This window comes from Solanum lycopersicum, chromosome 4 (genome assembly GCF_036512215.1).
Source record: "Solanum lycopersicum chromosome 4, SLM_r2.1".
In the NCBI taxonomy this organism is placed as follows: Eukaryota; Viridiplantae; Streptophyta; class Magnoliopsida; order Solanales; family Solanaceae; genus Solanum; species Solanum lycopersicum.
The window spans coordinates 63,254,001-63,265,716 of NC_090803.1; the positions used below are offsets into that span (position 1 = coordinate 63,254,001).

The 11,716-nt window shown below is 35.1% G+C and overlaps 2 protein-coding genes across 9 annotated transcripts in view; one reads left to right on the forward strand and one right to left on the reverse strand.

Moving 5' to 3' along the window:
- Positions 1 to 131: 131 nt before the first annotated feature.
- LOC101259837 (GATA transcription factor 19-like) lies at positions 132 to 5,575 on the forward strand. Of its 5 annotated transcripts, none has more exons than XM_004237965.5 (10): positions 132 to 1,103; positions 2,645 to 2,725; positions 2,799 to 2,929; positions 3,404 to 3,517; positions 3,636 to 3,750; positions 4,096 to 4,155; positions 4,471 to 4,539; positions 4,942 to 5,022; positions 5,146 to 5,210; positions 5,285 to 5,575. In XM_004237965.5, coding segments are annotated over exons 1-10 (1,035 nt in total). In that variant the 5' UTR covers positions 132 to 785; the 3' UTR covers positions 5,286 to 5,575. The 5 variants fall into 5 exon arrangements, 4 of the variants coding, with proteins under 4 accessions (XP_004238013.2, XP_010320222.2, XP_010320223.2 ...); XR_011220894.1 differs by having other exon boundaries at positions 165 to 1,103; positions 4,362 to 4,539; XM_010321920.4 differs by having other exon boundaries at positions 165 to 1,103; positions 4,384 to 4,539.
- Positions 5,576 to 7,798: 2,223 nt separating this feature from the next.
- Positions 7,799 to 11,716, reverse strand: part of LOC101260131 (protein SABRE) — a 38,059-nt gene continuing 34,141 nt past the window's right edge. For all 4 annotated transcript variants that reach the window (XM_004237966.5, XM_069297361.1, XM_026030826.2 and 1 more), the window contains exons 17-22: positions 10,601 to 10,673; positions 10,288 to 10,389; positions 9,979 to 10,161; positions 9,429 to 9,770; positions 8,790 to 9,339; positions 7,799 to 8,472 (exon numbers count right to left, since the gene is read on the reverse strand). In XM_004237966.5, the coding sequence (XP_004238014.2) occupies positions 8,363 to 8,472; positions 8,790 to 9,339; positions 9,429 to 9,770; positions 9,979 to 10,161; positions 10,288 to 10,389; positions 10,601 to 10,673 (1,360 nt within the window). In that variant the 3' untranslated portion in view covers positions 7,799 to 8,362. The remainder of the gene's footprint in view (positions 8,473 to 8,789; positions 9,340 to 9,428; positions 9,771 to 9,978; positions 10,162 to 10,287; positions 10,390 to 10,600; positions 10,674 to 11,716) is intronic.

Here is an 11,716-nt window from a genome sequence, read left to right on the forward strand (position 1 = left end):
AGAGTTGCTTACAACTTCATTCTAGTGGCTGAAGTGGAAGTTCAAATCCGTGTAGGTCCCTCTTCACACAGAAAAAAAACTAATTAAACTACATTCACATATAAAAACACACGTAATCATTAATTATCATTAAAATTAGTCAATTATTATTGTTTAGCATAGACTTGGATAACATAGAGTATTATATTTTCCACAAAAAAATAATAATCATGAGACCCGACCACTTTCCCATACCTAATTTAATCAAGTAGCAACTTATGCTTCCAAATCTAATCCAAGATTTTCTCCATAGTCCTATAATATATTATCCACTAAAATATAATCTGAAATTTTCTACGGATTCTTATTCGAAGTTTAGAATCATATTAGAGCTTTAATTAAATTTAAATTTGTGCAAAAATATGCAATTAATAGAATTTTCTCCATATTACAATCCATATTAATTTTAGAAGTACCAATGGCAGAAGCTGTAAATTTAACCATTTTCAAGGTGTGTTTTTATTAAAAGGACTTTTGTCTCCTTCACACTTTCCTCGTCATCCTTGTTATCACCATTCTCCGTCTCTCTTAAAGATCAAACAAAACTCTCTGTATCTAAATTTGATCATGAAATTCGAAGGAGAAATTCATCGCAATTCAACTTAGGAGTTCATATTTTGCTTTAAAAACGAAGAAATTTGGATATTTTTTTGATTGTGTAAAGTGATTTTTGTTGTGAAATTTAGCGTGATTTTGAAGGATTAGGTTAACGATTTCATGGTGTTTATATAGTAGATAAGAGTATCATGATGGCGGAGAATCCACGGCCATTGCAGGCGCGTCCGTTTGAGGATCACGCGCCGCTGCAGTCTCTACGGATGGTGGAGGAGGAAGAAGAGGAGGAGGAGGAGGGCGATGAAGATAGCGCATACGAGGATGATGGAGGGGAAGAGACTATGGATGAGGCGGAGGATGTAAGCATGAAGGTATTGAATCACCATCAATATGGAGGACAGAGCCAACAGTTGTGCGGAGGTGGAGTTGTGGAAGTTTCTAGAACAAGTGAGCTTACTCTTGCTTTTGAAGGTGAAGTCTATGTTTTTCCTGCAGTCACTCCTGATAAGGTAGTTTCTATTTTTAGATAGATATTTAGTTGCGCTTTTTCTTTTCTTCCTGTTTTTGGAACTTCCTATCGAATCATAGATTGGGTGCTTTACCTATTTTATTGTGTTTTTAGTGTAAATACAATGTTCCTATTGATTGTTGTTTAAATGTTATTGTATCTTAATGTTAAATCATCGCAACGAAAAATTTCATATCATTTCAGGTAACAACCGATTTAGTGTACTCTACCCTTTATAATAGCTCTACCTGTACCAATTTTTCTTGTAAATTTGTACTTTAAATTGTTGATGTGTTGTGACATTACAATGGAAAATGATACAATTTATTCAAACTTCGTATTTCATCAAAGTAATACAGTTCAATACTATACGATACACTGTGAAGTAATATGTAACAACTATCTAAACGAAGTGTTTTGCGTCATCCTTTTTTGTAAATACAATACATTGTTGTGTGCAAATGTAGTGAATTTTGAGTATACTCTTAGCTATTGACATGATGGTAACTCTACATATTTTTTCCTCAGCGAATTTTGTCATTGTTGTAGTACTGCTATTTATTGATTAGTTGAAGTATCGTACATTGTTCAAACAGGATTAAAGAATGATTTGGGAAAATTTTTAATATGTATGTCTTATCTTTTATTTTCGGATCAAGTTAGTACCTAAATTAAACCACCAAACAGCCTACTACAGCACATGAGTACAACTTTTACTCAAGTGTTGTAGCTGGGAGTCAAACCTTGGATCTTGCATGCCTCAACATCAGCCACCCTCTCCAGGAGAACATATTTTGTCTTTAATTCTCTACCTTAAAATTATACATATTTTTCTTGCATATCACGGGCTTCTTGATGAGGCATATGAGTAAATTGTTACTTGGTCGTTTATTGCTCTTCCAGTTCTGATTTTTTGTTCGATCCATCTCTTAAAAGCGGCCTATTAGTGAAAAAAGTTCATTTCCATCATAATTCTAATGGAATTTGTGATTCTTGGAAGCTCCCATCCTCCTTTAGTCCGTTGCCCCTTGCCAGTCCAACGAAGGAATGGAAGAATTTATAGAAATGGTGTCTGGCTAACTGTACACTCTACATCCTAGAATTAATTTGGACATAGTAACTTGGCTGAGAATTTCCTTCTCTGTGCCCGTTTACTAGATATTAGTTTACTCCAAAAATAAATAAATCTTGAGAATATAGTTGGGAATTTTATGTGTCATTGCACCTTCTTTCTTTGTATATAAAGTTAGAAACAGCTGCTTTCCTGTGATACACCTCTAGACAGCTTCTCAGATCCCGTAGAAAGAATCAGAAATAGCTGAGAAATATTGGGGTTTCATTTTTATAATGGTGCTTCTCATCCAGAGACATGTTTAATTAAATATGATGCTGTCTCCATCTTACATGGTATGGTTTTTTTGCTTGTGTTTTCTATGTCATATGAATCATGGTTCTTTTTTTGTATTTGGACAGAGTTGTTACTGTTGTTTGTCAATTATGTGTTGTTATTGATTGACTCTGGCTTACTTTTGGTAAAAACAGGTGCAAGCAGTGCTCTTACTATTGGAGGGATGTGACATTCCTACTGCTGTGCCCACTGTTGAACTTCCATTCGACAACAAGGTATTCTATATAAATTCTACAACTTGCACTACATAGTTTGATGACACTCTTGGATGACCAGTATTATTTTTAGGTTGAGGATTTGCCAAAGCAAGCTAATCTTTCGAAAAGATTTGCCTCCTTGGTTAGGTTCCGAGAGAAGCGAAAGGAGAGATGTTTTGACAAGAAAATTAGATACAGTGTCAGGAAAGAGGTTGCTCAAAGGTAAAATGATATGTCTTCTTTCCATTTTTTTTGGTTTTCTTAGAGACTTTAGCTGGTAATGATATTTGATAATGTCAAATTGTCCCTTACAAACAAATGAGTAAAAGATGACATTGGTAATAGAAATTGCTATTAGCGTGCTTTCTTTGATATTCATTCAACAAACCCTTTCATATTCAAGTGTTAGTACCATGGTATCAATGTCATTTTCTGGCAAATATAACATGATATTACTTCTTTGATGGAATTCACCTAATAATGTACTTGCAATATCATCAGTCCTTACATTTGTAATATCAGGTAATAAGGACTGAAAATATAACTTCTTTTTTTCTCACCCCCACCCACCCAAAAAAAAATGAAATAGGATTCTGGAAAAATATGCAACTAATTTTCTAAATTTAATTAGAAACATTTTCTGATACAGATATCGAGGTTTTGAGTAATGAACTTACTTGACCACGTGTATATTAGGATGCATAGGAAAAATGGTCAATTTGCATCTTTGAAATCAAGTTCTGGATCTTCTAGCTGCGATTCAGCCAAGAGTAGCCTTGAAGGAGATGGCACACAACATTCTCTAACTATGTGAGTTAACATTTTTTCTCATTTTTAGTGCTTCAGCCTCTAGTAACTGCAACTGCTTCTTCCATAACAGCTAAAGACCAATGTTTTTTCCTGCTTGATTTCTTTTTTGGATTATTAGTCCTGGAAAGTGTCACCATTGTGGTGTGAGTGAAAATTGTACGCCAGCGATGCGTCGTGGGCCAGATGGACCAAGGACACTCTGCAATGCATGTGGACTTAAGTGGGCAAACAAGGTACGCAAGACATCCTTCTCTTTTTCTGTCTTTTAATTGTCAAGAAGTTTTTCACGTGACAGAATTCCTGCTTTCTGTTCATCTTTCTCCCACCCCCACCTCTTCTTGATACTCCACTTGATGGGTTATCCTCTCATTTCTTTTGGGAGAGAGAGGTTTCAATAAACTTGCAATCACCTTTGTTCTGGGTCTGCTCTCTAAAATTGCACCAATTTCCAAAATAGATTTTGCTTTGCCAAATCATGTCACCTGATCTGTTCATTCTATTTCTTTTAACCAATATTTGTGCATTCTATTGGACTTATCTTTCAAGTTCTTAATGGCTCCGTATTGTTGGATGTATAGGGAACATTGAGAGATCTAAGCAAGGCAGGGAGGAAAATTTCTGTTGAACCAAACGAACTGGTATGTTTCATCAGCAAGAATGAGAAATCTGTTAGTGGTCTGAAGAACTTAATCCTCTTTGCTTTATATATAGTATCCTGTTATTTCTCTGTATACATGCTATTTCTCCTTAACCAAAAAGGACCTGAAAATTTTCAACTTATCCATTCATCTTAGTGTTCTTGATATATGAGAAGATCAAAATTTTGCATTGTCCAATTTTGAAGGTGGAATCTTCTCTATTGCCAGGATGGACATATATGGAGGCACTTTATTACAAAATACTCCAAAAAATATGAGCTTAATCATCTCTCAGGCATCTTATGTTACATGCAGGGAACTCCTAACAATCCCGTGAAGGCATTTGCTGAAGGATCCCTTGATCATTGTGCTGATGTGGAAAAGGTATGCTTTGGTTTTGTGACGCTGTGTATCAATAATCAAAAATATTTCCTCGTATGTTATATTGTAGCACACTTTTCAATAGTAAGATCGAAATGCTTCCTCATAAGGTTATATTGTAGTACACATTAAAATCTAATCGAAATAACACAAAACTATAATGATTAAAATACAGCGTGAACGAGAAAGAATGGACTCACTTTATGAGGTGCAGGCCCAAGAACTTAACAAGTTTATTTAGTTATAATTCTGTTGAACCAAGTGCAATAAAAACTGGACACTGTAGCAGTGTTATTTTCAGTCTTCTGTTTTTTTTTTTTTTTGAAGACGATAACATTTTCTTGTGTATATAGAAACTTCACGATATAACATTTACTTTATGGAAACTTTACTGTTTTGGTTCAGAATCTATTCAGCTCTGGTAGCAATCTTGCAAATGATATTCCTGCGGGTATCATTAGTTCTTCGAACAATCTTGTTGAGCAGGTGGGAGTAGTTCATGATTTATTTTTTTCACTATTAAAGTTCTTAATATATTTATTCACGAGAGACTTTTTGGATCGGTTTAGTATCTATATAATGCATTTTTGTCACTTTTTATGTCCGCAGGAAACTGTAGTTGATTTTGGACATGCTTCCAAAACTGAGCTCGTCATTCCTGCGAACTTTGACTAGTAAGTTTTGATTCTTAAAGACCCCATTAGCTGAACAGTGTCTCTGGTTTGCTAACATTTTAAACCATGCACAGGTTGACTGCCTGTAAATTGTTGTTGTAACATACCCACTTGAAGTTAACATTTCCTTTCTGGAGAGACGCTACTATTTCAAACTGACCCTGTTAAATTTGGGATGGTTGCTGTTGATGTGTGAAATTTGATGCCTGTAGATGAGTAAGTAAATATTATTGGTGCCTAACCAATCCATACAAAGTGATTAACTGTGTCCTGTTCATTGCAAGCTAGTTGGTGGTTTGTGTATATATGTGCTGTATATATTGTAACAGCTTGCTTAATACTAATAAGGTGTGTTTGCGTTTCCAGCTTCTCTGTGGATGAGCATGATTTTGACCCAGGTTTTTTATACCATTATTACGCCCCATACAAAATGGATTTTACTTATCTGTGTAAACATAGAAAATGACTAACCAAATACTTACAATTAATGCTGAATTTTGTACAAATATCAATTAACTAGACACCTTTTTTAAGCTAAAAGACCTAAAGGGATTACTCAATAGTTTTATATGCCAAAAGTGGTTGTCAGAGGTAGGATGTGTGACCGTCAATTTTTCTCTGATGGACTTCAGCGGTTGTTTGCTCATTTTTTTCTTCACGGAATTTGCAGTTGCTATTAGGAATTTATTTTCTTTAATTTAAGAAATAGTTTAGTAACAGTTTGCAGCAAATGATTAACAGAGAGACTTGAACTAAAATGGAAACTCATGGAGGGACGTTGGACGTATGCAAGTAGAACACGCACTTATACTCCCCTTTTTATAAATAATAAATATTGGATAAAACTTATCCTTATCAGGTGTTCACAACAATCCAATACATGTATGTCATGTGTTTAATTTGATAGTTTATTTTATTTAACCTTAATTAATTAACATGTGGTAACTTTAGAAAAGAATAAAATATTTTATAGTAGAGTATAGTGCTATCTTCTAATTGTAGAGTATCATTTCTCCCGACACTTTTTTCAAAAATAAGAAAAAATTACATAAATCAATATATTTCAAAAAATAATTACTGATTTTATCGATATTTTTTGTTTATTATCATTTATAGCAATACTTTATTAAATCTGTAATATGTATTAAAAGTGAATTATGTATGCAATATATATGAATTATAATTATTTTTTGAAATATATCATATTTGTTTGGTAAAAAATGATCACATTTTATTAAAAGTGTACTAAAATGTGTTAAATGTATTATTCATTATTAAAATTTGTATTATATGTGAATAATAAATTGTTATTGTAATATGTATTGAACTTGTATTATAAATGAATTAAAAGTAATCAAACAAAAAAAAAATATTATTATAAATGACAAATATTTTTTTTATTCTTTAGTATATTTATGTAAGTTTCCCTAAAAAATAAGCATTGATGTCGAAGTGGCCTACGTTGAAAGGCATTATCGCAGTTTTGGTATAAATATGTGTGCTCCTTCACTCTTAACTTTCAGGTACCATCATGCCTCTTTTAAGTCAAAATTATCAATAAAAATATGGATTTGGCTCCTCTTTTTTTAAAAAAAGAAACAAAAAGATTTAATCTTGTCAACCTTTTACTCAGCAAATGGTAAACCTGGACGATCTGAAGATCATTATAAGCTTACATTGTGTATACATGGGGATTCAAATTCTGCCGAGACAAAATTGACGATTGCATTAAGAACATTCCCAATGACTTCTTTTCGCACGAATTTTGTTCAGTGGATGACAAAAGGATTTTCAGTAACACCATGTTTCACGATGAAAAATGGTGAGCTGATCTTTGTTTCTAAACTTTGTATCTAACTTGAGTATCCCCTGCTGGAAGAGAATCAACTATGCCTTACCAAAAGAACCCAAGTGAACAAACGTGACAAAATATTTTCTTTTAAATGCAGAATTGTGACCTTTTGATCACCGGATTGTTCATGCCAAGGGCAGACTGATGGAAACTCAAAAGTAGAAGAATATCAGCCCACAGAATTACAGAGCAAACAAAGTATTGTTTTTATCGTAACTGTAACAAATAACAAGAAGAAAACTATCTAGAGGTAGATATTCAGATAAAGGAGAAGAAATTCATCTAGAGGTAGACATGCAAATAAAGAAACGATTATAACCGGTGGAGCATAGAGCTAGAACAAAACAGAAAAGTGATGGTAAAGGATTTTCACTTGACGGTGCAAAATCACAATTGATAAGTACCTTTTTGAAGAATGAAGATAGTAATGTCAAAATTACATGGCAGAAAAATCAATCTAAACATGGTAACCTCACATCAAGAAACTACCTCAATCACATGATTTTGCACAGACCAAATTATTATTGTTTTGCCATATTTAGAGGTAATAGTTTCTTAAAAGCTGTAACCACAATGTACGATCCAATTCTCTCTAACATCAAAGTGGTGTTCAACATGTTTTATGTTAAAACATAACTGATAGCTTGTACTAACATTATTTTCTTTTGACTCTATATGAAGAACTTGAATCAGTACATCAAAAGTCAATAGAAAATAGAAGCAAGCACAGGCAGAGTAGAAATAATGCACTATTTCTTTACTTTGATAATGAGACTGAAGAGTTGGGACTTCCGTTTCCATTTTATCTCCTCACTGTTACAATCCAGATTTTTCTTTTTCAGGGAACACATTCTAATTCTACTCTGTGTCTACTGTACATGTAGTAGAAACTATAAACCTTTTCTCTCTCGCTAAAGATAGATATGTAGTTACAAAACTTATGGACTTTTACAAGTCCTAATGTTGTTTGTAGTGGGTAATACAATAAATACAAGGATAAAGAAGAAAAGAATTGACTGCAACAACAGGGACTCACCTTTGCTCGATTTCCAGGATAAGTCCAGAGCTCTAAGAAGGCAATGAAATGTTATTAATTGTAGACTTCTTTCAGCATTTTCTCGCAATTCTTGCCAAAGGATTTTGGAAGAGCATCTCATACTGTCTAAGTAGGAGACAAGGATGTCACCAAATCCTAATCAATTGGAATTGCTGTCATACCGGACTATTATATATGACCAAGGATTGCTCCAGTCCATTTTGGATCCCATAACACACGTCGTTTCAATGTCTTCAAGCTCATCTACTCGTGGAAATCCTCATAAGGCGAAGATTCACTAGATGAATCACTTTCAAATGGGGTGGTCTCTCTTGGTGACGAAGGAAGTGATTCTCTTTGTTGAGAAGATAAACCTGGAAAGGTCTTGTGTCAGTAACAATCTTTTAATAGATACCAAATACAGATTGGGACTCAAAAATTATACTTCAAAGTGTAGTTTAAAAAGTAACGGACCACACTGTCAGCCCGAACTAGGGACTGTAATATCAACTGTGACTAAGCAACCTACACATCATAAAATTGTGTGTTTTGAACAAACTATTAATGCTGGATTCTGCTGGCTCCAGAGAGAGGGAAGAATGGCATCCGAATTAGGTCTTCTCAAGAGGAAAATAATAGGACTCCAAAAGAAAGAACGGGATAATTTCAACATCGAAAAAGCTTCACCAACCTTTTGGTGCTCTTGAACGGAACTTCTTTGTATGCCGTCTAATCAGCTTCTTGGCTTTTGTTATGGTTAGTTGTCTAGCAAATGGAGAGAAATCTCCCTCACTTTCACTCCAATCACCAGTAATCTCATTTTCTGCTTCACCCCTCATTGTTCGAAGCACGAAAGCCTTGGCCTTCCGACGCTGTGAATTGAAAAGGCCTTTTATAGAGGTGACAAAACCATCACCTGCACCCTCAGCGGGACGCTTAGGCCAGGATAAAGGATTTTGCTCGGATTTTCCAGCTGAACCACCATCACTATCACTGAGATTAAGATCAATATCAGGAACGCCAGGAGCACAAGTTTCCTTATGACTATGTGCTTTATCTTTAAACTTCTTTCCCTGCATTCCTGTCACAGATTTTAGGACTCCCCAGATGATGTGCTTCTTGACTCTTGAGAATAGCCTCCGCCAGGTTCCCGTAAATTCAACACGATGGAATGTATCCATCAGCAATCTCAAATCACTCACAGCAAATCTTAATCCTTCATATGTAACAAGTAACTCAACCTAGCCCATGCATATTGAACATGTATTAGTTCCAAAACAGAAAAACTGACGAAACTACAATTAGTTATTAACTCACATAATGAACTGACCTGGCTAATCTTGATATTGTGAAATTCTCTCATTCTACGAGGCCTAGATTTTTTCTCATCCTGCGCCTTACCCACCTTTTTCTCTTCATGAGAGGAGCGGCCAGATTTGATTAGTTTTGATTCTTTGGATCTGTTTCTGTTACCTTCATCTGGCTGCTCAATACCAGCAAATGGCCCACTTGTTGAAGAAGTAGCACTTGAGGAGTGCATCTGCAGCATAAGTTCATCAGCAACAGATTCAGCTACCTTTTCTTCCAATATTCTATCAAAGGATGATGTTCGTCTTAGCTCAGGGGTTGAACCACAAACAATATTAGCTTTTAAGTTCTGCAACTTTGACATCTGCAATGTTCAGGCAAGTGAAATTCATGCTTATTAATAAGAAATAAATATGTCAGAATAATGACACAAAGAAAATCAGATTAAGCATAAATACTGAAGTATTTGCCGATCTGTAAGATAAACTTTACATCGAAAGAAGTAGAAACCACTCTTCACCTATCCCCCAGCTAAGAAGCAACCAACAATCAACCAAGGATTAGGCACTCACTTGGGAGAAATCAGCAGAAGAGGATAACTGATTTGCCGATGTAACTGGTAATGCAGAATTGCTTGATTTGGTGGAGACCTGAGGATCTTTTGTTAGATGGGTACTTGACATTGGTGCTTCCTGTATTGATGCACCTTTCCGTGTACGCCTGGAACCAGCAGTAGTGGAGAACTTCCAAACTTCCTGTAGGCACAAAAACATGTAGCAACAGTATCTTGTAAATTCGTTAATCTTTTGTAAATTCGTTAATCTTCACCTGAGGAAAAACTTATCAGCAACACATTTCTGATACATGGACATTACACGCACCTGCCTGCGCTGGGAGTCTTGTTCTTCTTCTGGAAAAAAGTACTCCCACATCATTCTATACATAGTCTCAGTCAAATGTATCTTTAAGGGGTAAATCTCCACCTGTGCAACGGAAGAATCTAAACAGGTTATCGTATTATATAAAAGAAGCCAAAATTTGAGAAAGGTTTAATGTCCCACTTGACAGCCAGGAGAAAAGTTTGGCATGTTACTCAGTGTGATAAATGCCATGACGAACACCACAGAAGTGTAAAGTTCCAGAGTATGACAAGTTAGCCTAAAAATAGATGTTAAAAATTCTACGCATTACTACCTGGAATAGTTCTAGAGGATAGTTTCCATCTTTTGGAGCTCCCTGCTTAGCATCCACGCGAAGCATCACTTTTCTGTAAACATGAAAAGTGAAGCTATATGGTCAGGAATCAACAGTACAGATCCAAGCAAATTGTGGTTTCAAGAATACTTGCAACATCTAAAAGCCACATATTATTAGCATTCCCTAAAAACATATAATCCGTATGAACATATGGTAAGATATGGCACCAAATCAACTAGCTACTGAAGTTTAAGAAGTGAATAACAAACGTGACAATAACAAATATTCAATGATCATGCTTAAGTCAATTGTTAAACTATGGATTAGAACATTTCCCCCCTGGTACTTGCACCTATGGTGAATGTTGTCATTTTCAATATTATCTAACTGGTATGACCGCAATCCATCTTAGCATCCGCATCTCTGCAACATTCATCTTATGGATATGTTGGAGTTTTGCAGCCAAACATTCACTACCATATAAAATTGCCGGTTTTAGTTGTTTTAGGGAACTTATCTTTCACTATGTAGGTATCTGTCTAGCACATAACATCTCAGTATCACTTCTCCATTTCAATCATCCTGTTTTAATCCTTTTTTTATAAGGTAAAACAATCTTATTAACAAATTGGAGCCCCGTATATAAGCCATTTACAAGACAAAGAGAACCTACAACAAGATGTAGCACTCAACAATGGAGATCCAATCTTGCATACAAATAGGGACCTCATAAGTACATCTAAAAGTAACTAGAGACAACACTTCTTTGCAATTTTACAAAATCTTGCTCCGCCCCATCAAAATCCCTCCCTATTTCTCTCTTTCCAAATGACACATGATTGCTAATTGAGCAATCAAAGAGCTTCCCACTGGGATTTACTAAAAGCTCTCTTAGCTCTATTATATATTCTTCAAAAGCTTCTTCATCCTCTGCTTTTAACAACTTCCTATAACACTTAACTTTAGCTTTAATAACTCATGTACCTCCTCATTCCACCATCAGGATTCCTATGGTTGAGGTCTTAGACCTTTAAACACACCTAATACTTCAGTTGCTATGTTTTTAATGCAACCCAGCAATTCCTTCGTTAGGATGTTTGTGTCTCCTCCCTC